General features: G+C 39.1%; 1 protein-coding gene and 1 long non-coding RNA gene across 5 annotated transcripts in view; one reads left to right on the top strand and one right to left on the bottom strand.

The window, feature by feature from the left end:
* The window catches only part of RREB1 (ras responsive element binding protein 1), a 66,299-nt gene that overhangs the window by 32,317 nt on the left and 7,914 nt on the right, over positions 1 to 26,068 (top strand). For 3 of the 4 annotated variants that reach the window (XM_075213023.1, XM_075213026.1, XM_075213025.1), the window contains 9 exons: positions 1,889 to 2,012; positions 5,771 to 5,887; positions 6,627 to 6,829; positions 8,312 to 8,401; positions 9,057 to 9,220; positions 14,647 to 14,791; positions 15,050 to 15,186; positions 20,299 to 20,488; positions 22,305 to 25,020. In XM_075213023.1, the coding sequence (XP_075069124.1) occupies positions 1,889 to 2,012; positions 5,771 to 5,887; positions 6,627 to 6,829; positions 8,312 to 8,401; positions 9,057 to 9,220; positions 14,647 to 14,791; positions 15,050 to 15,186; positions 20,299 to 20,488; positions 22,305 to 25,020 (3,886 nt within the window). The remainder of the gene's footprint in view (positions 1 to 1,888; positions 2,013 to 5,770; positions 5,888 to 6,626; positions 6,830 to 8,311; positions 8,402 to 9,056; positions 9,221 to 14,646; positions 14,792 to 15,049; positions 15,187 to 20,298; positions 20,489 to 22,304; positions 25,021 to 26,068) is intronic. The other variant, XM_075213024.1, reaches the window with a different exon arrangement.
* Positions 1,616 to 7,531, bottom strand: LOC142158771 (uncharacterized). The gene is made up of 2 exons (XR_012692863.1): positions 7,450 to 7,531; positions 1,616 to 2,126 (listed from the first exon to the last, which is right to left on the bottom strand). It is a non-coding gene; the product is annotated as an uncharacterized LOC142158771 (long non-coding RNA).

A 26,068-nucleotide genomic window follows, 5' to 3' on the forward strand; every position in this document is an offset into this window, starting at 1 on the left:
TGAGCTGTCAAGACCATACAGGTTTCCTCACATTACATTTTGCCCTGGAGCTCAGTTATTAAGGGAGCGTGACATCTTGTTTTACACATCTGGAGTACAGGCTTCTATTTTGCATTACACCCTCCTACTCTAGTGTAAAATGAAGGGTCAGTCCCCTAGGACCCTAAATATTATCTTAATCTCCCCAATGGTGCCTGCTGAAGACTGCTGGATGATGATTTAATCCTGTATGACTGCTGCAATGGGAAACATTCAAATCTATGTTAGTTATGGCGTGTTAATTGCACCTGATTTAAATTTAGCGGCAGTTTACCATTATCTATTCCCTCTTGCACCTTAAGCTGGGTACACACTACAGAAATTTCGACCAACTTTTTATGCCGAGCCATTTTACATGCGGCCGATGATCCGATCGCTCGGTCCATGGACTGCATACACACTAGCCTTGTTTAGGACAATAAAGGGAAGAGCGGACGTCCCTTTAGCGACTTTTCACAGCCATGTTGTCGTGAGCAATGACTGTAATTTCGTACTCACTGTTGTGGATCGGACAGAAGTTTATACACACTACACAGCGGAAACGAGATTGGACCGAAAATATTAAACGGTACGACCAACCAAATGAGGCGATAATCGTCCATTTGGGCAGACTTTCGACCATCGTGTACTGCACACACTGACCCGACTTTTGAACGAGCGGTTGTATGTCGGCTGTTTGAGCCGATTATTGGATGAAAACAGTGTAGTGTGTACCCAGCTTTACACTTCAAGTTACAAACTTTCCATTACACACCATTCACCTTTTACTGCAGTGATGGGTATCAGACGCTGATCATTCAGCAGATGAAAGAAGTACCCTGGTGGTGACATTTCCTGTGTATTTTAACACAAACACAACACTTCTTTTCCAATCATTCTCCTCCTGTAATCCTGTTACTTCACTGAAAGCCAGTTGTCCGCCTTCATACATGAGAAGATGATTAGAAAGACAAGTTCTGGCTTTGGTTCCCCAGGTACATAATATATGCATTTAATTCATTGCTTTTAGTAGGTAGCCTGGGAACAAACTGCAGAGGTTTTTCATACACCATCTAATGTATCTTCCTCATTTTATTTCGGTGAACTTTGGTTAGGAATGTGCTCTAGCATCCTCGGGCACTCACATGACAAACCAGAAGTACTGCATTAATCTGTCTCTGTCACAATACTGGTGCTTAAAAAAAACCACTCATTTGCAAATACATCCTCATTCAGGATTGTACAATCGCACATGAACAAATGCAACATGTCATTAGAAGAGCCTTTAGTTCATCAATTTTTATTACAGAAGAGTTACTCATTCATACACTCGTACTGACATTGATTTCAGTATTTCTTAAGCTGTAGGCCCAATAATTTTTGCAAGTGAATAAAAAAAAATATACACGAGCCCTGTAAAAATATGAATGGCCTGGAAAACAAGGGTAATTGACCACAATGGTTAAACCTAGGTGAATTATATTTTGCATAAATGTCAGTGTCTAAAGCAAACTGCCATCAAACAGGACCCAGAATGCCTTTTCTCTTTGTTTGTTTGTTTGTTTTGTTTCTTTTTGTTTGTTATGTTTTATATATATATATATATATTTAACAGCATTTTGAATAACAAAATAATTTGGGAATTCTATAACGTCAATGTATAATGGCTCAGTACTACCAAAATCACCAACTCGACATAAATGTTTATTGGTTAAATTGAAATGTACTAAATGTAGACCTCAGTGATTTGTGTTGATGAGCAGTAAGAACCATAATGACATCATAATAAACATGAAAGCCATCATTCTGTTACATGTGCTGCTTTGTCACAGGATGTACAAACTAAGCTTAATTTGTGTCTTGTCCCCAGCAGGCTGCAGTATATTGGTGCCCAGCTGGAGGAGGACTTAAAGGGATGCTGCCAGCTAGCTTTTCGACGGGGCCCTGCCAGTTCCAGTCTTTCCAGCAGCCAGGGAGCAGCCTGGTTGTTGAAGGTCAGTTGAAAATACTTCCAGTGGAACTTCCTTGATCCAATATGTCATCTTCTCCTTTTTATATACTTTTCTCATTCAAAAGCATCAACATCCAACAGTCTCACATTCTGTAACCTGTCGGTTGAAAAATAATTTTCTAATTAATAGATGAGCTGGTTAGGGCAACTCTGCATACTTAGAAAATGTAATTTCTTCATGATCATCATTATCATTTATATATCATATATCTGTTGTGATGGTCTCTGAAGTGGGAGTGCCCCTTTACAGCAATCAGAATAATTTTCCACATTGGCTTATAATAAAATTCCTGATTTGTATTACTTATACTGCCTTTTAAATCATTGTAATCTCACATATGGCTCTTTAACATCTATCTGCTTTTTTTTTTTTTTGCACTTTTCACATGTTCATAAACTTGTGAAATACCCTTTAAAATAGGTCAAATAACTGTCATTGGTACCATTCTAACCATTGTGTTATACAACTTTTTTAATAGCACATTTAAGATTTTAGGAGAAGGCACAACCATAATTCTCAGAGGTTACCAGTACGATAGATTATATTGGTAAAGACATAACACAGAAAAATCTGCCTTTAAAGTGCTTGCTAACTTTCATGGTTTTTTACCTATTTTCCCAGTGCATATGTGTGAATGTGCCCTTAGCATTATATCAGTATTGTCATAGAGAGTGTTAGAATAAGAATTGTAATATTGAACTACTGTGCTATTTCTCTCTTCTCTTTCCGCAGCCTAGATTTTACTATGAAAGAGATATTTGATGACTTAATGTTACCATGTCAGTTGTCATTCATACTATACATGTGCGGATGTGTTATCTATGTTATACACATGGAAGTAATGAATAAAAAAACAAAATAAATGGTCGAAAAGTTTGTGGTCTTCAACTGACTTCATTAAGGGCCGTCTGTGATCCAGTCATAAGCTTGACTGGCGAACAACTAAATCTGTACAGTTGAACCACCAAATTTTTGTTACTATCCTGGATGTAGATTTAGTTGTTCCATGATTGGGCCAAACAACCAGATCTGCCCTTGTGAGTGGTCTACCGAAGTACTTTTATTTCTATACATTTTATCATTCCCTATTTCATCCTGTACAAAATGGTCCAACCCTGCTCTTACAACTTATGATCTAATTGGAGTTACCTGTGTTTTTATTAACATTAATTGATTGATGTACCTCAAGTTACTCCCAATGACAAAATAATCAGGAAGAACCAGATTGACCCATTTCATGTAGTGACCTGGGTCATATTAGAGGCTATGCTGTTGAAATGCTTAGTTGCAAACTATTCTTCATTTTCAGTTACTTGTCTATTAAATATCCCTATTTTAAAACAACTAAATGTACTTTAAAAATCTATCTTTGTTCCCTTTGTTCCCTGGGTGTTAATATTTAATAAAGACTGAAGTACAGAAATGGCAGTATCACCCTGTTCAGATAAAGTCATGTCCGGGATTGTAGAGCACCAAGGTCCCCCGCAACTAAGGGCTTAACTTTCCCTGCTCAGCCTCAAAGTATCCCTGGTAATGGGCTTTAAAGTGTTGGCAACTATGAAAATGTATGTATCTTATGGTTAGTCATTTTTCTGTTTTAAAACATCCATAGCAGCAAGTCCCCAGCACGTAATTAGTTAATTTTTGTCTAAACGGATGAACTAAAGCAGAAAGGCACCTTTGTCAGCTACAAAAAAAAACACATCACTCTGAGGGAAACAAAAGGCCCGGTGTCATCACTGCTGGGTTAATTGGCACCCTTATGCATGGAAAACCAGGATGTTTAATCCTTGCACTGCTTCACTGACTTGCTTGACTTGCATGTCACAATTTGCCCAGAACCTTAACCCATTGTTTACTGGGGCAGCATTGGCAGCAGAGGGTTTACTCTGGCTTAAATTCACATTCCTTGCGCTGCATATCCTGGTTTTTCCCCTTCCTGTACTTTGTGAGCACAGAACGCTTCTTCCCATCTGTTCCAGTGGGAAAGCTCTTGTGAAGCACACTTTGCAGGAATAGTAGATGTCTGTGACTAGGCAGCTGTACGTTTGTGTGTGCGTACTTTGGTTTCATCCTCTAAATGACTCAGAGCTGTGACTGCAGTTAGTCAGGCGCTGTTTCCCTTCTCACTCCTCCCAACGTTTGTGGGCCCTCCCTGCATCCTCTTGCTTCCTGACTTTCTGTTTTCAAAGAAACTGTAATAGATAGATTGACCATAGAGTTAAAGTTACTCTGTACTTGGCTTCAGAGAACCATAAGGAAGTTGAAATCTCCCATGTTTCTCTCCGCACATTGATTGTACAGTCACAAGGTGAACCGAATAAAGATGCCTGCTCTTTTTTACCTCAGTCTCCCTGCTCTGTTCCAAGCTATTGCTGATTGAATGTGTGAATGATTGGTTTAACCATTCAATTAATAATTTCACAATGGACTCTAAGGTTACTTACCATATAACACCTAAGAGCAGACAGGAGAGGTGATAAATCGGTGAATGCTTTTCACGTTCTCACATCCTAAGTTCACAGCTTGAGTCTTAGTCAATAGTCACAGAAGAGGAGACTGCACTTTATTACAAATAAGGATTCCTAGCAGTGTCCGGCTGATTTGAATTGTACTGAATAGTTGTTACTCATATGTTGCAAAGCACAGTGGTGTGAATAATCGGTAATGAAGCACAATTAGAGGAGAGGGTGTTCTGTAAAAGTAATTTTCTTCTCAATAAGGAAATACATTCAGCAAATGTCTTTCTGTACTTTCTAAATGGGAAGCAACAAGTTACATTGAAACCGATAAAAAATATATATATATTCTTATGATGCATGTTAGCTCATAAGTACAGTGGGGTCATTTAGAGTTGACCGCAAGGGCCTCTTTTTAAGCATAAAATAATTAAAAATTGCCCTTAATAACAAATACAAGCGTTTTTCTCACACTCTGACCAATCGGAGAAAAACCACCCTGGATATTACTGTCAAGCCAGGAGGCATGACATCCGCGTTGTGGCGCAAGTCTGCGTTGTTCAGATGTTTTTTTTTTTAATTCTAAATCCAATTTGAATAAAATATGAAAGACTGAAGAGCATTTAAGTGACTAATGGGTAAAAGACAGTGGGGGGTGGGTGGGGGGTTTGTAGGCAGTGGGGGCACATTTTTTTTGTGGAGCCGATTTTCAGTGGGGAAATAGGACGTGTGCTGAACAGCCTAGGGCTGTGGTACATTATGACAGGGGACCCCATGCTTCAGATTTTCCTGTTACAGTGTCGGTGTGATAACGCCGCATGATACAATTAAAGAGTATCTGAATTCTCTTTAAAAGGATCCTTATGCAGACGCATTTACCTGTTTTATTTTTAATTGTACATATCGTTAGATGTGTGCGACTCAAAATATACGTGTAAATGGTTTTTCTTTTCTCTTTCTTTTGTGCAGCGTATAATATGCCTGGACTTTTGACACACGTGTCCAACTCTAATGGAGCCTCAGTGTGTCTAGCAATTGTGGTAAATCATGCATCGATTTGTCCATGTTAATGGTATTTGAGAATATTTGGTCTACTCGGTGTATGTTTAGTCTTTTTAGAACATTGGTGTGGCACTGCAGACATGTCATACGTCTCCAGTTGTTATCGCAACCATTTTCATTTGGCCCCATACGACTGAATATTTATGTAAATTATTCAAATAATGTGAGCTGTGCACGGTATGTCTCCTGTGATATTGACACATGTCTCTTGTTTTGCAGTGCTAGAGAGAACTTCTGCTGACTCAACATTCAGTGTCTCTGCTACCATTATGACAGATAAAAGTGTCAGACAAGATGCTCAACCCATTAATGAGCACATGGCCAAGGAAAAAGGAGGTAATCTTATCTGTGAAATGTTGTGTTCTTTGGTACCACAATATCCGCACATAACACTGTGAAGCAGTGGTTCTTAACCAGGTAAAAGACGATATCCCTGGGGTGCAAGTCTTCACGCTATATTTTTAACAGAAAATAATTTTTAACATCTAGAGTTTGAAAAAAAGGACTTGGGAAGTTTCTGGTGTGCTCGGCATATAAAAAGTTCAGAAACCACCTAAATGATGCGAGTGATGACATGCGTTTGGCTACTTCTAAAAAAGAGCCCCACTTCAAGGATATTGTTACTAAGCAACCTGCCAGCTGTCAAAAAGGTTAAGACTTACTTCTGTAGAGTGATCGTTAGTATCTCGAATTCCTGTGTGTAATACTGAGCTTTGTGTGCACTTGTTAAGTAGTAGGGTGCAAGTAATTATCTCCTGTAATTCTTTATATGTGGCTGAGTCGCTTTACATTGGCAGTCAATGAACCCTTCTTTAATGAGGGAGTTTTGCATATATATAACAGTTTCTAAATGTACCCTGATTCAAGTAAAGAATCTTGAAATTCGTATTTAAGACTTTTTATAGTGGCTGTTAAACAGGTACATATTAAAGACCTATATAAAATGTCATAATTATCTGAGTAAATTTAGATAATTGGCATTAAAAACATGGAGAAGATGTTACATTATTTTCATGCATTGTATCAGCAGAATGTTGCATCTGTATAACTATCTGTGTACTGTTCTGTTTTATAGCAATGGAGACAATAAGCGAAAAAGATCTGATGAAATCAGGAAGCCTTCTTAATGGTTCAGAGGCAGATGACTTGTCGTCTGTGAATGCTATCATGTCGGCAGTGATGAGCACAGCGAATGTCGATGAAAATGGTGGAAGCCTTGAGAACACTAAGTCGCCAGGAAAATGCCCACCTCCAAACCGGATCGGCAGGAGAAATCAGGTAAGGAGCGAATAGTTTATTCTACGGATGAAGTGAACAAAATGGCAATCACCTGTAAGATCTGATAAATGTCTTGACCTGCTCTATTTTGTTATGGATCATTTTCTGACTTATGAAGCACATGTTGAATATATTTTTTTATCAGTATTTTTTTCTTCTTCTTTTTTTACTGTCATATGTTACCCTCTAACCTCCCGCCAAGTGAGCCTGTCAGCAAGTAGACAGATGAGGCAGAAATAGACATGGTGATTGTACTGTTAGAAGATCCTCATATTCTAAAATAAGCCAGCTTAATATACAATTTTATTAATCTGTTTATGATTTTAAATGATGGATAATGAACAAAGTGATGGGACAATATCCATAGCTGATTTTGTGCGTTGTAAATGACCTCCGGTGGAAGCATGTTGCCAGCTGAAGCAGCATTCATCATAATGCAGCATTTTAAATCACTACTACTAGTATCAGGCTTTACTTTTGGTGCATGTTAGTTTCTCTGATTGTTTTGTACATCTGTCTATTTTCATATAGTAGTACATTATTATTTGTTTTATATAGGTGCTTTTGAAGTTTGTGCTATTTTTCCCTCATCACAAAAAGTTTCCAGCCACACCACCTACTTTGCTTGCTTGTCTGCTAATTTCTTTATGGCAGGAATTGCTGTGGTCACGCTACCATCTTCCATCATATTTTCTCTCTGCTGGTATTAGGGAACGTTTGGGCCTTAGTTAATGATAAACTCCTATGTAAACAGCCATTTGCTGTGGTGGCCTGGATTATATGCCATTCCTAACTTGAAGGTGAACAAGGAATTACTGTCTTTTGTTAATATGCTGATGTCATGAAAAAAAAACATTACAAGAAATACATAAATCTGGTTGCGAAGTATGCAGAAAATAAAGAGATGTGTTCTGGAACGAAGTGTAAATCTTACTGTGAAAGCCATATTTATCTAAGGATCCAGCATATGGATAGCACAAGCACAGCCTAGAGGTTTTGGCATGTTTTGCCTCCCAACATGTTGCTGAAAATATCATTGCTAAAACTAAGAAAGAATTATTGTGTCTCATGATAATTTAGTCGCTGGGCTGCTCTGCTCCGCTCCATAGTAGGCTGTAGAGCACTCAGTAAAACAATGCGAGAGATATTGTGATTTGCTGACTTACAGTTAGATGAAAGTGTTTTGTTGAAAATCAATAGAAAAATAATAGTTAGTCAGTCCTACTTTCACATAGTGTACATTTCCCTTTTGTCTTAACGTTGATGAACTTCTTATGAAGTGCGGCTTGTTTACGGGAGTGTTTCACAGCATATTTATAAACTGGAGCCCCAGGTATAAGATCTGAATTAATCCTTGCATGCTATCTTATAATAAGCTACAGTTTAATGAATCGATGCATTGAATGTTGTTGTTGGTTTGTTGCTGTTCAGTTAATTTTTGTGAACCAAATGGTCTCCTATTCTTTTATTGCCATTCAACAGGAATCGAAAGAGGAGAAATCCTCGTACACGTGCCCCTTGTGTGAGAAGGTCTGCAACTCCCAGCACCAACTTACTATGCACATCCGCCAGGTACCATCAACCGCCTTTGCTTAATGTAAAGTGTAGTCTAATGTTTTAAAACTACATATTGCTCTATTTACTTGTTTGTATGAACTGTATATAGCAGATACAGTATGCAATCTTCTTTTGAGCTACATAAGTATAATCACTAAAATTGATTATTTAAAATTAGACAGTTAAAGAGCTTGTTTTTTGGGGGTTTTTTTCTTTTGCTTGTTTTTTTTTTTTTCCTAGGGTAAGACTGCATTTATTTTGTGTGTTTTTACTTCAAGCCAAAACAGAAGATATGTGCAGCTACAATTTTAGAGACAGGGTTCCTATTGGACTTTCATTTATTTTCTCTTACTCACAATCTATGTAAGACAGCATTCTCTCGGCTATGTTTTTCCCAGGAAACCCTGGATTGGGAGGTTTGAAAGTCAGTATGGCTGAACTAGAGCCCTCACTTGGTGGCAGCCTTTTCCTCATCTGAAAGATCTTGTTTTCCTGGCCTTGAATATAATTTCTTCCTATCCCAACGCATGTTGAGACTATTGTAGAAATTAGGGAGCAGTCAGGCTATAAAGAAAAGACCATATGTGCTATATCCTATAAAGTCAAACAAGGTCACAAATTACATTTCATGTATTAAAAGAATAATAATTGTATTGGTTGACTCTTGCAGCACAACACTGACACTGGAGGGACAGACCATAGTTGTAGCATCTGTGGGAAATCTCTGAGCTCCGCCAGCTCTCTTGACCGTCACATGCTTGTCCACTCTGGAGAGCGGCCTTACAAATGCTCAATGTGTGGGCAGTCGTTCACTACCAATGGGAATATGCACAGGTGAGTGAGATGGATAGTGATGGAATAACTGACTGGGAATGCTTGAGATGTGTAACTTTTTTTTTTTTTTATCTTTACGTCTCCCAGTGCTGTTTTAGGATATATACCCCTCTGCGCTGGCCAAGGTGCATGTATCATTTGATTGCTTTATGTTCGTTGCATAGCTTTGTAAAATGAGCAAGAATCAGAAAGGTGTGCCAGCATTTCTTTTGTCTAGGTGCCAAAGAGAACATAATCTTTTGCAGTACAATTGCCTAGCTGCACTGAAACAAAAGGGGAGAGCAGTGTGGGTGGAGAAAGAAGATTGAGTCCAACCAAATAGTAAAAAATGAAAATTCAGTTTAATCCTTATTATAGTAACCTTCAGAATATCCTACAAAATTGTAATGCATTTCTCATGTAACTTATGCAGTAACTGACTGTTTGCACATTTAGCATTGAAAAGGGCAAGTCAGTGGTTATGACTGTTGTGTAATCTAAGTTGATATATAGATGATAAAATTGGCCTGTACCCACAGTTTTCAAAATTAGAGAACAATCATTCATCCCGCAACACCCAATTTTTATGTTTTCTTCTGTTTGAATTTTTTGTCGGTCACTGTGAAATGTTTCCATTCTAAATTAATGTGAGCTGGACAAAAAAAAAAAGGATTTTTTTTTTATCCCCTAAAATACAAGCAATGTCTGTGGCAACTCTTTTCTGTTGAAAATTATTTTGCCAGCTGTCTGATTTTTCACACAATCGGGTTTAGGGATGTCCTACCCAGTTTTGATGTTTCACTTTTCAGTAAAACTGTTGATGCCGTTCTGAATTAAAGGGAATTAGTGGCCTACAAGTGAAAAATTTAGACCAGATCAAGGGAAGGTTATGGGTTTAGCAAGAAAAGAGGGACAAAGTCTAATAGGGCACCAAATTATACATTTGTTATGTTTAACCCTATAACTGGTGCTAATTGACTGTCTTGTCCAATCTAATAACTTGACACAGATTTGAACTGGGATCTCCAATATGTAAATCAATGATGTTCTTCATTATATATAAAACATGTTACTTACATGCTTATTACTGTGTTATTGAACATGGACATAGGTTCTCTTAATCTTAGATATGTCGAAGATGGTGGTTTACACACAGTCTTATTACTTGTCTAGAGATATGCACTGGTTCAGGGAGTGGTGGTATAAACTCAGGAATGTAACTATGGTGTTTCTCTTCACACATGGACACATACCAGCTATGAGTTCGTTGATAAACCTTTTTTTTCCTGTGAAGTTACTATTGTCTCATTCTATCAATTAGATTCAGCAAGACCATAAACATTTGTCCCTTTGATTTGTCTCTCCTTAAATGATCACAACGCCAGTTAATTATATTTGCCAACTCTCCCGGGAATGTCCGGGAGACTCCCGCAATTTGCAAGAGTCTCACTGACTCCAGGGAGAGTGTCAATCTCCCGGATCTGGCAGAATTCTGCCCACTTCCTAGTGAAGTGGGCAGTATTGACCAATGTATGGCCATCTGTATATAAGTAATACGAATGCTCAGCTTTTATCTATGACACCTCATAATGAATACTGGACTTTACGTATCACTGCTGCTGTCTGCATGAAGGTCTCCATTTTGTAGTAATAACATTACCCCATCAGTGCTAAGGACGAGTGGGGCTCATCCTCCACATATAGCCCTAAAGTACGAAGGACGAGTCCCACTGGTCCAGCAGGTTTGGGGACATGTATTACAAATGCAATTTCCATTTATGTAAAATCATCACCTGCAACCATCTGCCTGAAATATTCCATGTATGAAACAATATGTTATCTTTTTATGGATACAACTGGGAAGTCTGATTTCCTCAACACAAGTTCTTACCTATGACAAGACTTTCTACACATTTATAATAAGAGTATGTATGGCTGTTATAGAGGCAGAGAGAAAACATACTTACTGTGTCAGAGAGAAAACATTCACCAAAAAATACACTGAAAGCACTAATAAAGTGTAAAAATAATGTAAAGAACAAAATAAAATCCTTATTGTACAGACATGTAGAGCACCAACCAGTAACAGAGGTGTTAACAAAATAGAAAGTGAACCTGAGGCTTAGCTGGGATCAACAGTAATGTTCTCATCATCCAGGATGTCATGCATCTCTTCACAATTGTAAGGTACTGCCTGGGACTTCACCTCAGCTCACACAACAAACAGGAAAAAAAGTGAGTGAAAACTTGTCTGACCTGTTTTACTGAACAGGCTAGGACTAGCAAACAAAGCAGTGTCCTATTTCACTCCCTCTGTCTCAACTGAAGTTATTTTTTGTTTTGTCCTTTCCCATTGATGGGTTAAGATGAGCATCATTGCATTGGAGGGATGATACCTGGTGTGATACCCAGTAATATACACACATAACGCTACCTATGAAGACATACATCTATATTCTTTGATTTCCTGGTCACTGTTCCTTAGTCTCTATCATCCTTTGCACCATGGTGATTGGCTATGATTTCTTTTTACCTTGTGGTGTATGGGCTTCTGAATACTAAGTGCTTTTATTTGTCGTTATGGAATTCTTCCACTACTAATGCCAGCAGACATGATTGTGTCTGACTATGTAGTCCTCAAGTGTTGAGATTTGTACACAAGTTAATTTGTTTGTCATCAAATTTTCCACCAAATTGACCCATTGTTACTGTGTGTGGCCAGCAAAATGATCCGATTTTTGTCATACAGAATAGAATATATGGTCAGCCATTGATGTATGTGGGTCATTGGTCAACCTGGAAGCAGAAAATTTACTTTATTGTAGACAACACCCCTGAATGACCATAGTTGTCCAGTTTGGTCTTCCACTTGTGTTTTCAAACTGACGAGTGATCTGGTTGTCCTGCTCTTGAACCAAATTAGTGTGAGCACCACTCAGGTTTGATATTTTGTGTGCTGAGCTAAAGGGGATAGGTTGTTTGGGGGACTTAGTACACTTTGCACAGATTTCTTCAGAATTGTTTGCAGTGAGTAGGTGGCTGATTCAGCTGTGTTATTTATTTGTCTGCCTCACCTCACAAACTGCAGTGTACCATTTCTGCTGCCTGAGTGAAATCCTTTAGATGCATGACACCAGAGCCTGTCTGAGGTGGATCACTTCACTCATTACAGTGTTTTGCAATCCTGCATTTGCCCAAGGGAGGAGCATGACTGAACTCGCTGTTTTTAGTCCATTCGGAGCCTTATTTTCATAGCACTCCTACAGAAAACTCTCTACCACCATCCTTCCTCCACCAAAATATAATTTGCAATGGGTCTTTGTAAAAGAAGACTAAATATCCCTCTGCTGCATGCAGTTTTTAGACTGCTAAACTGATACAAAGGTGTTTTTTGCTCTCTGTCTGGACAAAGTTAAATTTAACCGCTTAAAGTTACCTGCTGCTAATATCAAGGACAGCAGCTGTTGTGAGAAACCATTCTTTAGTACATGCATCTGTTAAAGATCTCTTGGGCACAAAGAAAGTGTTTATTGTCATTTCAGTTCTTTCCTGATGAATTTGTAAACTCTTCTAGACAACACAAGTAGCCGGCAGGAGAATTGACAATTAAAAAACAAATAGCTAAGGGATTGTTTCAGTCTAACTGTACAAAGTGCGATGTACCAGAGTATGAGTAAGACAGAAAAAGAAGATGACTTATCCAAACCTGTTCACTTCCTTTACAAATTTATGCTGTTTACCTAAACCCTATCGTTTTCTATCCTATCATAGTTTTTTAAAGTGCACCACAATCTATTTAAATTATATATCTGTATTTAGTTTCAATAAATGTCATGTCATATGATTTTTATGAAATGTTCAATTGATTAAGGTGTCAAGTTGTCCACACCATACTGTGATCCATTTAATAACTGGATCTCTTTTTAATTTGCGACACATGTAAAAGATGAAGTTGGCAAAATTTAGTTCATTTGTAGATGGCCAAGGCTGTCGTCTGATCAGAATTACATCAGTCCCATCAGATTTTAATAGCAACAACTATTCAATTTGAGCACATATTTGTAGCAATGTTAAGCCAATTTTGTATAAAGCAACCAAAATTCCTAATGAAGTCGCCGCTTGCGACTACTTCAAAGAGAAAAATATTAATTGGAATTAAGTGCCCATTTTTTTTCACCTTCATACGCTTGTAGGAGTACTGAGAGTGCTGGGAGTCCTCTATTCCTAATGTCACCTAAGTATTTATCCAGAACCTTTGGACAGCCAGATTCTATATGTAGCATTTCAATGTCGTGCCATCTGTTGCTTAATTTCTTACTCCTCAACAAATTGTTGTTGCAAATTGCTTTTCCTTTATTGGGCAACATTGACTTCTGCAAATACATTTAGAATCATATTCCCTTATGAACAATGGTGATCAAATAAAGCAAAAAAATCTTAGATTTTCAGGTTCATCATAAAGCTGTTAAGGTTTTTAATATTTGCCTTCAGTTCCCAAGTAAACCTAATCTACCATCTTAACTGTTCTTTAGTCCAGAAATTCATATGTCTCTCAACAGAGCTGTGGCAGCTTTGTGTGATACAATTGTGTGAATCTGCATCACAGACACATGTGCCTCCTATGGTTACAAGGCACTGACCAATACAGTATGGCTGCTTTCTTACCCTCAGCATCTTGGCCCAGTTGCCTTCATCCCCATAACGGTGTCATGTGTAGGACGCCTGGGATTTGGCGAGCACAGAGCTGGAAACTAGAGCAATGCCAAATAAGGAGACTTGCTTGGAAGATATCTGACTTGAAATGTCTGCTTTCTGTTCACCAGGCACACTGCCTGCAGACTTCCTTTTCTTACTTTAATCTCTGGAAACTTGTTCGGGTTTTCATTTTTGGGGCTGAAATTAGGCTTTGATTTAACCATTTAATCCCCCCCCACCCTTCCCCCATAAGAGACCAGTTATTGTTCTTATTCAGCTTCTTCTGTAACTAAAGACATGCAGGTTCTTCTAGTATGGCACACTGAAATTATTTTTGTATTTGGTCTTGAAAAAAACTTTATAAAAATTAAAGGTATCATTTAAAACTTTTTTCGGATCAAACTAGAAACTTCTTCATTGATCTGAGAATTGTAAACCTCTGGCTGTTGTACATATGCCTTTCACATTGTGTGTTTTTTGGTTTTTTTCTAAAGCTGATGCAAAGTTGTTAGTGGTAGCCTTATTACAAATGGTTTCTAAGTAAGCATCATAGACCGTGCCATTTTACTTTACTGAGGAGAAAGACACCGCTGGTCTGCAATGTTGCTACTCTTGATTAACAGCATTTTTGTTCAGTACAAAACCCCACACTGAAATATGTTTTTATTGTCAGCGTTGTTTGCTGTCTAAAATGCAAACAAAGTGAAAGTTGGCATTTTTTAACTATTTAATTGATTTTGCATGTGTTTTAGACATATGAAGATTCATGAGAAGGACCCAAATGCTCCAGTAACTACAAGTCCCCCATCACCACAAAAGAGAAGGCGGCTTACATCTAAAAGAAAAATCAGTCTCGAAGAAGAAGCTGAGAAAGAAGAGGCGCCTCCACCAAAAAAGGTAAAAAAATTTTTTTTTATTTTAAATCATGCACTAGAGGTGATCCATTTATTTTTGGTCACAGCCAGTTGTACACAGATCTCAGCGCTAAGGCTCCAGCTCTGTGTGTAGGCAGGTTAAGGGATGATCTACAGCATATTGTATCTTTTAAAAATAACAAAACCGTTCAAACATTCTGATATGACACTTATGTAGAGAAAGCAGGTAAGCGGTAATGTCTCGCTATATTGTCGTCCATCATTTGTTGCTTTTTTAAAGGTCGCTGAAGAAATGCAACAAGTTGAACCATTGAATAAGATTGAAGAGGTCCTTCCCTGTCCCTTGTGCTTTAAAGAATTTACATGCAAGTCTAGTCTGGATACACACATGGAGACCCACCCGGAAGCCTCTCTAAAGTAAGAGAACGGTCAATGGACCCATGTTCAGCTACATACTGCTCCTTTCATGACAATAATATTAGCCGTGTAGTCATACACTTAGGGGCATATTCAATTGTTGGCGTTATAGCCAAAATTAACGCGCCATGCGCACTATTACCATCGTTACGGTAATAGTGCACGTAAATACCGGTATTATGGTACTTTCCTCGCTGGATTTCAGCTCGTGGCTCAGGGAGCTGCGAGCTGAAATCCGGCTTACTATTACCGTAATACCGGTAATAGTTTTTCCGCGGCAGAAACCGCAGAGAATTGAATGTGCCCCTTAATATGGGATATGTACTTTCTGGAAGGGTTTTACTTTTCACATGTACATTCAGTCCGTCACTATGTGTACAAATGTTATTGAATATATTCAGTATTTAATATTTATACCCCCAGGTGTTTTTTGAAAATGCCCCGCAGATTTGCTGAACAGTGGAAGTCTGCAATTTCCTAGGTTGAAGCCCATAAAAACCGTATTCTCCAGACTGCTGCCCCTGCCTAACTGGATATAATTACCCTTTATAAAACATGTTATGGGTAAACAAAGCGGTCACTTTATTGCGGTCACTATGAACCAGTGCAGAAAGTTGTAACCTACATATGAACTCTATACTATCTGTAGCCTCAAAGTGCTTGGTGTGATTACAAGTAAATAATTTGTTCTACAATCGCCACCAGGTATACTGGTTGCTTACTGTCTTTCAGACATAACTTGTCTTGTTGTAATATTTCGTTTTTTTCATGTACTGTGCTATGATTGGCTGCCAGTTTATTCTCCACTCCCAGAATTATCCTGTTTCTGTTAATGTAAGCACTGTAAATGTAAATGATGAGCCGTATAAGTCACTCATCTTAGTTTCTTCTGCCTGCCAGGCACACAGTGAGCATTACTGCATGATGTTTTAATGTCACGTAATATAGTTTGTATTTTACCATGCTGAGTAACTGAGAACTAGATAAATAACTTTTATACCAATGTATGATCATCACTTCATTGTGTTTACTGTTTGGAATTAATTCCCACGTAGTCTTAGTTTTGTATCCTAGTTCAGAACTTGTCCTGTGTATAGTATGCGTGCTTACGATCTGTGGCTTGTGTTGGAGCCTTGTAAGATCCCTGCAGATGGGTCAGACCGAAACAGCAACACTGTGTCTGGAATGTGTGTGGCAACCTGCCCAACTAGCAGCCTTAAAATAGGGAGCCCTAATGATATGGTTTCAGACTTGGGAGTAGAGGGAGGTATGTGTGCGCATGTTTGCTTGAGTGTGCGTGCATGTGTATTTTTATACTGGAAGATGACAGAAGAGGCTTTCACGTGAAGTTACACCACCTCTTTCCAAACTATTGTTCCAGGCATCTATCACAAATTTTGATGAGACCATTCGGTACAAAAAGCAAAGGCTCAGCTCTTTCACATTCATGTGCTATAATAAATGCATTTATTAAGAATGACCAGCATATAGGGGACAAGTGTCTGTGTTGAAAAATATGTAACTCAATAGAGGCTCTAAATCAGGCCTGTCCAACCTGCGGCCCTCCAGGTGTTGTGAAACTACAAGCCCCAGCATGCTTTGCTGGTAGACAACCAGTTGATAGCTGGAAGGGCATGCTGGGACTTGTAGTTTCACAACATCTGGAGGGCCGCAGGTTGGACAAGCCTGCTCTAAATCATTGAATCCTTTGGTTTACAATATATCACTTGCTGTTTTTCAAGAAACAGTATGTATCTTTCAAATAAGGCTATTGGATTCTAATGGTTAGTGTTGGTTTGATCAAGGTATGCAGGAGGTGCCGTTGTTTGTTTGGTAGGGGACTGCATGCAGAATACCGCAGGGATACTTGCTCATAAGGACGGCTGTTTAGAGCCATGTGTTCTGCATTTTCAGGCTCCGCTGGAAAGTTAGAGAGCCAGCAGTGTCAGTTGTGTGAGAGTATTACTTCTGCCTTCTAGCTGCTGAACCCAGTGCAGCTGTTTGATGTCAGTTCACGGAGACAGGGGAGATGTCTCCCATTTCAGCTTGTGGGGGAAAAAGTAGAATACACGAATGAGATTGGAACTAAATAGCCAGTCTTCTGTGATTTGCTAATTCATATGTTGCCAGAGAAACTTCCTCTATAGCTTCGCCCCTGGATGCCTTGACAACTTCTTATGTATCTAACAACGCACACATTATTGATGAAATAACACCTTGGCATTCAGGGTATTAGCATTGCTCTACAGAAGAGCTAAATGGGTGTTAAACAGTGGAGCCTGGGGATTGTATGTCTATACTATAAAGCTAATTAGATCATTAATTGTCTGGTAAATCCACAACAGAACACAGATGTTTCTCTCCCGCTGGAAGCTGCTACACAGGAATGTTACAGTGCTATAGGGATAAATAAATGTTTTGCGGACACCCCTATCAACTCAGTGCCCACCCTATTTTGAACCCTGTCATCAGAAAAGCAATATAGATCATTTGTGTTGTAGACACCTGTCTAAGCTGAGCAGTAACGTGCCCTGGCTTTTAGCCAATGTTTGTACGGAAGATGCAATTCAAGCCTAGGAAGGCAAAATCAAGGCAGACGCTGCAAAAATAATCAGCTCCAGATAACAATGGACAGGGCTTAAAGATGTACTGTGCTTTTTTTATTCCTTTCTTTGCCCCTTTACCCATTTTTACATCATATTCTGATCGTTTGAGACTATACCATCTGCAGTAAAAGAACATGGGTTGATGGATTGCACATTGTTTCTGGGAGTGTTTGCTTCATCTAGCTAATATTAATATGTCCAATGTGACTTCCACTCCTACATGCACAATTTTATTTTTTTCTAGTAATCTGTAAATCACAAACAAGGCAGTTTAAATGTTTACACTATTTCATGCCTATATTGTGCATGTATATGCTGGAACTGGAAAGCAATTTGTCGCTCTCGTATCTACAAGCTTTTCCCTCATCTGTTCTTTGTTTTTATGCATTATTGCGGGTGAAAATTATTGCTATTACTACTCTGGCTTCCAGTTGCCATTGGGAAAAGCTGCTGTATGTAGTACCATTGGTGACCTACTTGTGGCAGATGTTTGTGTGTTTTCTTTGTGTTAAATTTATTTTTGGGCAATTTACGTTCTTAAACATAATTTTGAAGCTGGATGCAAAGAGTAGTAGAAAAATTATAGTGTATGTGTTTCTTATTCCTTTTTTATTATCTTGAAATGTTGATCACATTTGTTAGAGGGTAACAACAGAGTGTATGGTGTTCTGCTAAGATGCTGAAGGCTGCCACTAGGACACTAAGAGTGGATTTGCAATGACCTGCCTTGTCCTTGAGGAACAGCTTAAAGCCGAAGTGCAGGAGACTTGTGGGGAATGGCTGGCTTGGAGTTAACCATATGACAGCTCCAAATGTTTCTGGTGGATGTATTTTCATGCTGGTTTGCAGTTTGGCCTTCGGAGTCTGAAGACACATCAACAGGTGTTGAGTGCTGGCCTGAGAGGTTTTTATTACCACCCTCTAGGTATGGCAGGGATTTGTTTTCCTTTTGTGGCATCCCTTGTGGGAAAGAGGACTCCCAACAATTATGCTGCCCTTGGTCATGGGGGATGGGGCACGTGTTGATAGAGAATAGTTAGAGCAGAACTAGAAGTACCAGGCCTTTCTGTTTCCTACACTGCCTTGTACCGGCTCAATCCATTTGAGATATTTTGTTTACCGCTTTCAGAACTTACTATGTTGAAGTCACATTTTTGTGGGTGTTTACAACAGTAAGCTCCTCTATTCATGGTCTGAGATACCACTTGTTTCTGTCTATTTGTATTGGTTCCTGTATAGTAATCAGCTTTTTGTGTGTGAACAATGCTATATCTACATATTAAAGGATAATAATTTAAATGCAAAATACATTTTGTATTCAATTACATTTTTCTAAAAGGTCATAAGTATGATACCATTTGGACCTGGATGTGCATATATCATACCTAGATTTGATTTTGTGTTTATTTCTTGTTAAGAATAATTATTATCATCACCATCATCACCATTTATTTATATAGCGCCACTGATTCCGCAGCGCTGTACAGAGAACTCATTCACATCAGTCCCTGCCCCATTGGAGCTTACAGTCTAAAGTCCCTAACATTACTGTAACAAGTCTGTGTATTGGTGCTAAAAGTTAAAAAAAACACTTTCCAAATATTGTAGGCATTTTAGGCAATTCCATACTACAAATTATAAGTTTAAGTATTTTGGCACTGCTAACAAGGTTTTGTACAGTTTGGCATATTACTATGGTATGGAAAGGGCTACTTGTTAACTTTTCAGTTAGACCTGAATAATTTGCTCCCAAAATAGTGTTGTGGTTTAGTAGACTGACTGGCTGCATGCTGCAAGATACAAGCATGGGTTAGTGTGGCCTAGCTTAATGAAGGACAGAAATATTCTGATGAAAATAATACTTTCCCTATCATGTCCGAATGTATGAATTCAGCATTCTAGGCATGCAAGCTCCTATTCAACTCTACAGTGTCATTCATCATTTGGTCAGATATACTGAGGTTTATCATCCACTTGTGTCCTTAACTTAAGGAAAGCTGGGAATGGGCTAATCTGAGCTACACTTGTTAATTATAATTATAATCATAACCTATAGTGGGAGTTCAAATCAATAGTGATTTTTTTTTTTTTTTTTTTTTTTTTAAATCAAGAGCAAATTGAGTGTGGTGTTTTTCCTTTCTTAATGAGGGATAATAGGTTAATCATACATCCCAACTTTCTGAAGTTGGCTTCCGGGAGCCTGCCGGGGGAGGGGCGCAGGGCGACAAAAATCGCGTCATTTTGACCCACCCCCGGTCATTTTACAACGGGGGGTCGGGCCAAATGCCGCGATTCCCGGAGAATCGCTGCATTTTGGACCAAATTCGGGCAGATTCGGGAGTCCGTAAGACTCACCCAAATTGTGGGAGTCTTCCAGACATTCCGGGAGAGTTGGCAAGTATGAGGTTAATACAGAAAAAGGCCACGCCATTTACATCCTGCGTGCAGCCATCTTGTACAGATGAATTATCTGACATTTATACTTTTGTTTTTCTTCACTTCCCAGGTGTGACATTTGCTGCATTTCATTTCGCACCCATCGGGGTATGCTCCGCCACAATGCTGTAGTCCACAAGCTGCTGCCCAGAGACCAGTCAGGAAAGCCTTTTATACAGAACAACCCCTCCATCCCAGCTGGCTTTAATGACTTGGGCTTTACCGACTTCTCTTGCAAGAAGTTTCCTATCATTTCTCAGGTATAGTTATTTCCCTTGCAGTAACGTGCCTAATATATTTTCCTTTTACAGAACAGAATATTAATATATACGTATTACTGGTTGTTGTGTAAACCAGATAATTTACAATCAGTGTATGATTTATCTGGAAAAAAGTACAAATGAAAACTACATTAAACTCCACATATGAGGTATCTAGTCTTATATTCAAAGCAATTTAAATGAGTGTTTTGCCATATCGGCATGTGTGGACTGCAGCCTGCCACTATATGGAAATAGAATAGTACAGCTCATTGATTCAGATCGGTGAATTGGGATGTGGGGAGGACTTTATTTATTAACCCATTAGAGCTTACAGTCTGTATGTTCTACCACACATACACTAGGCAGGGGCGCACAGAGGATTTTTAAGGGGGGGTTTCCCCTCCATCCAAAAAAAAACAAAAAATGAAACGGAGCTGCATGCGCAGCAGCAGCACTGCACTATACAGCAGCCGCGGCGCTGTCAAAGAAGCTTTCACGGCGGTGCTGTAGCACGGACGCTTCTTTGACAACGCCGCGGCTGCTATATAGTACAGACCCAGAAACCCCCCTAGGTGCGCCTCTGAGTAGGGTTAATTAAGCTACCAGTATGTTTTTAGATTATGGGAGAGAAACAGAGCAGGAAACCCATATGAGCAGAAGGAGCACATAAGAACCGTACCCATTCTGGTTGGAATCTAACCCATGGCACCAGTACTGGACTGGGAGGCAGCAAAGTTAACCACTGTGCCACTCAAAAGTCACTGAAATATGACAGAGTGCGATGAGCAACTTTTGAGTTCATAAAAGTTGTACTGACAATAAAGTATAACTGCAGTTTACCATCCTCCTCAATATGCAAAAAAAAATATTTCTAGTGGTTTTGTAACCTCTCAGTCAAACATTGTATACCTTTTTTCGTTACAAAATGGAACCAATTATGATATCCTAAAATGGGTCCATGAATTATCATGTTTAGATAACAAGTAATTAATGAACATTTTTAACAGAGCAGGGTTTTTAGTGTTAATTAAAGCACTCTCACACAGTGACTTTAGAGAGCATTGTCAACCATTACCATATGCATTGTAGCCCTGATAGGGAAGAATGTAATCAATTAAACTCAACCATCTGTCATTTAGTGCAATGTGAGGCAGTTGATAAGTTGTATCCAGACTTCATTGGTTCAAATCAATTTTATTCCCAAGTAATTATTACTAATTGCTAGTACATCATGAGAAAAGTTAATCTCAGGGAGGGGGCTCTTTCAGAAATACTGGGCTTCTTGCACTAAGCTGCTATTTAACAAAAAAAAAAAGTACAAAAGGAAGATGGTCAGCTGTGCGTTTTGTGCAGTAGGCTGAATGTAGAGTATCACAGTGAGACATGCAATGCTCTTTGGGTTTCTATAGCAGTAAAGGGCTTATCATTCTAATCCCCAGTTCACAAGGCTTTAAATGGCATGTGGAGAAAAAAAATACTGGTCTGCCCTTAGACCCAGATAGATGTTAACTCATCCACAGCCAGTAGTGGATACGGTTAATATATTAAACTCTTCTCATTATATTTGAAAGACAGAAATTATACCTGTCATGTAACTTGCATAAATAATGCAAACATGATATTATTATAAACATGCTGACTGTAATCCTTTTTTTTTCCTGTGATGCATTTATTTATTCTATATGTCAGTGGTGAGCAGGTTCTTAATTTAATATGTTTGTAAAGGTTTACTTTACGTTTGCAAGTTGATATGGATTTACCTGTTTATCTCTACAACGTTCTCTTTCTCTCTCCTGCCCCTCTATGGGAATAGGTTTGGTGTGAAACCAACTTACGAAGATGCATCAGTGAATTGCACAGTTTCATATGTGAAACCTGCAACAAGGCATTCCCTATGCCTTCAGCTCTGAAACTGCACATGCAAACCCACAAACACGGTCAGTTTTCCAATAAGCACAAAACCGAAAACTCTGTTGGGGAAGGCCAAGACCAGAAAGCTTTCATGGCAGCCTTGGGCCTGCAGCACACCAAAGACATCAAGCCTGTCGGTCAGGAAGATGATACACCGGACTGTTTCCAGGCCATGCACATAGAAGTTCTGAAGAGCAACCTACCTCACGAGCTTGGTAGCAACACAACTATGCTGAAGTTGTCTCCTTTAGAAGCACCCGCTGTCGGTGGGCCGTTTTCTGTCCTGCCACCAACAAAAGAGAACATGAAGTTGCTCTCATTGCAGCCTTTCCAGAAGGGCTTTACTGTACAACCTGACAACAGCATTGTGGTGAAACCCTTCTCTGGAGAACTGGCTGATATTCAGCAAATATTAAAAATGGCTAGTTCAGCACCCTCTCAGATTAGTCTTCCACCATTGTCTAAACATTCTCCTGCTGTTCTAAAGCATATGCCACCTTTGAAGCCAAAGCCACCAGTGACTCCTCGTACAGTTGTTGCTGCCTCTACTCCCCCAGCTCTTGGTACCACTCAGCAGGCATCTCCAGGCTGCATCAGCCCAAGCCTTCCTCCCCCACCTCTAAGGATGATAAAGAATACCGTGGAGTCTGCCACAAGCGCCATATATTTGCAATCCAGGTCTGGAGCCAACTGTAGCTCCTCCGCTAAGAATTCCCAAATACCCAGCTCTGATTCACTGAGTCAAAGAGATCTAAAAACCCAAGTAGAACAGGACAGTATTATAGAAGCCTTCATGCCTTTAGATTTGGAGGCAAAGATCAAACAAGAGGTAGCTGAAGGGGATTTGAAATCAATTATCTCTGAATCAAACAGCAAAAAAACAACCCAAGCTAAGAAAGTATTCTACCCTTGCCGTTTCTGTGATCAGGTATTTACCTTCTCTGGTGTTTTGCGGGCCCACATACGTACACACTTGGGAATATCACCTTATCAGTGTAATATATGTGATTACATTGCAGCTGACAAAGCTGCACTAATACGACACCTACGGACACACAGTGGTGAAAGGCCATACATCTGTAAAATTTGCCAGTATCCTTTTACTGTTAAAGCGAACTGTGAGAGACACCTACGTAAAAAGCATCTCAAGGTTACCAGGAAGGATATAGAAAAGAATATTGACTATGTATCCACAAACACAACTGAGATGGTGGATGCTCTCTGTTCTCCAGACACAATTTGTAAATGCTGTGGGGAGGACTTAAAGAGTTACCGTGCGCTGCATATACACATGAGGAGCCACACCAACTTCCAGAAAAAGAAGCTGTTTGAATGCAAAGAGTGTGGCACTGCCTTTTCTGCCAAAAGAAACTGCATTCACCACATACTTAAGCAGCACCAGCATGTTCAAGAGAAGGAAATAGAAAAGCACATCTTGTCTGCGGTCTGTAGTCCACAGCAAAGTAGATCAGATACTCCAACTTTGGAGGATAGCACTTACCTCGATCTGAAGCCTACCACATCTTACCTGGAATCACAGAATGGCTTTCCTCATGGAGGGGGATCCACGTTCCCTCTAAAACTTGAACATACTGCCAGCTTTCCGATGGACCTTGATGAGCCCTTAGACTTTTCTCAAAAGAACAAGAACCCATGTGGGTTACCAGTGAAGGAGGAGAACATTTACAACTCCTCTAATGCCTGTTTTGATTCCTCCATGGAACCCATTGACCTCTCCATCCCTAAATATGCTAAACAGGAAAAAGATAATGCTCAATTTCAGACAAAGACACATGAGCAAATATGTGGCCCTGTTGGCAAACTGTTTAGTTGCCATCCATGCCCACTCCCATTAAGTGCCAATGAGATCCTAGAGAAAGCTGCAGCTATCACACATTCCAAACCAGTGAAAACTCCTGTGCATTTGACTGTCCCAATCATTTCTCCTGCTGTTCTTGGAAATGCAACTATGCTTCGACCTTTGAGGCCTAAACCACCTCTACTCTTGCCAAAGCCCCCAGCCTCTAAAGAGCTGCCACCCCTGGCTTCCATTGCACAGATAATTTCTTCTGTATCCTCTGCTTCTCCTTTGCTAAAAACTGATATTACATCACCTACTTTTCAGACTGCTGCCAACAATTCACCCACCACTGAAAAATCTGGGGCTTCCAAATCCAAGATGACAATCCATCACAAGGAACCCACTATTCCTGATGATGCCCCCCACACTGTTGCAAGCTCTACAAGCCCATCTGACATCTCCACTTCTGCTGCATTAGTTATAGGAGCAAAGAAAAGGGGTAGAAAAAAAGGAACAAAAAATAAACCTAAGATAACTGTTGGTGTGGATCTGGAATCAAGTGGTGAATTTGCAAGCGTTGAGAAGATGTTGGCCACAACAGATACTAATAAGTTCAGTCCGTATCTGCAGTCTACTGAACACCTTAAAGATGCTGTGGACAAAAATGGTACAAGTGAGGATGAGCGAGATAGTGGAGAAGATAAAAGGGGAAAGAGAAATTCTTACTCCAACTCCTTGCAAAAAATAACCTGTCCTTATTGTCCTCGTGTTTTCCCATGGGCAAGCTCCCTGCAGAGACATATGTTAACTCACACAGGTAAGAGAGCCTGAACAATTCTTACACTTATCGTACTGCCGAAAGTGCACCCATCACTATGGTATTTGTGATGCAATTGTTACATTTATCTCTTTTTAATAATAACTGTATCAAACTTTAGTTCCACAAAGGCCCTTTTTATAATAAAAATGTTTTCTTTCTACTGCTTCTTCCCCTTGATTTCTTAACAATTAGAGCCTCGGACAAATGGACAGGGTTTTTTCTTACCACCTTTTCTACATTTAAAAAAAAAAAAGTTAAGATGCACTCCTTTAAAGTAAATGATGTAGGGCACACATGTTTGTGTCTGGTTTTCTTTTGTATGAGTTATGCTTGTTTATTTATTTTTTTCTCTTAAAACGTCATTCTTTCCAATGCTGTTTTTGTATTATAGTTTTGAATTATATTATGTTTCCAGGAGTATTTTGGGGTGTATTCATAAAATAAAATGCAAAAAAGCAGATTTAAAAAAAAAACCAATAACTTGGGCACAAAGACACACTACAATTTTTGTTTGTGTTTTTAGTAGTATTTGCTGAGGCTAGAGTTTGTTAAACAGAAGTTTTCTTTATGAAAGACTTGCATTACCATCTGGATTACTAAATCCTCACCCATCACATATTCTCTGTGCAAGATTGTGTAATTTCAAATAATAAAAGTATTGTGGTGGTTGCAGATTTTGCAAGTAAACAGCTTAACTAGTATTGTCATGGATGAGCTTCAAACTGTTGCCTAGTAATGTACCTTTTAAATGAATGAAAATGATCCTGGATATCTGTATATGAGCAATCATGTCGGCTTAATATTTATTTTGATGTTGCTTTAGAATCTTACACCTTTTGCTATCAATTATGTCTAGACATTTTTATTATGTACTTTGTTTTACATCACCTGTGATGTCACTTCCTCTGCCAAATCAAGCATTGCTACACATGTCCTATTGTAAGACCAGATAGATTTGAATACAGCACCTCAGAGTTAGGAGTACACTGGTTTTATCGAACCGAACAGCTCTACAATCTATTTTTTTGAAAAATAAGATCAATAG

The sequence above is a fragment of the Mixophyes fleayi genome, chromosome 5 (genome assembly GCF_038048845.1).
Source record: "Mixophyes fleayi isolate aMixFle1 chromosome 5, aMixFle1.hap1, whole genome shotgun sequence".
Classification (NCBI taxonomy): domain Eukaryota; kingdom Metazoa; phylum Chordata; class Amphibia; order Anura; family Limnodynastidae; genus Mixophyes; species Mixophyes fleayi.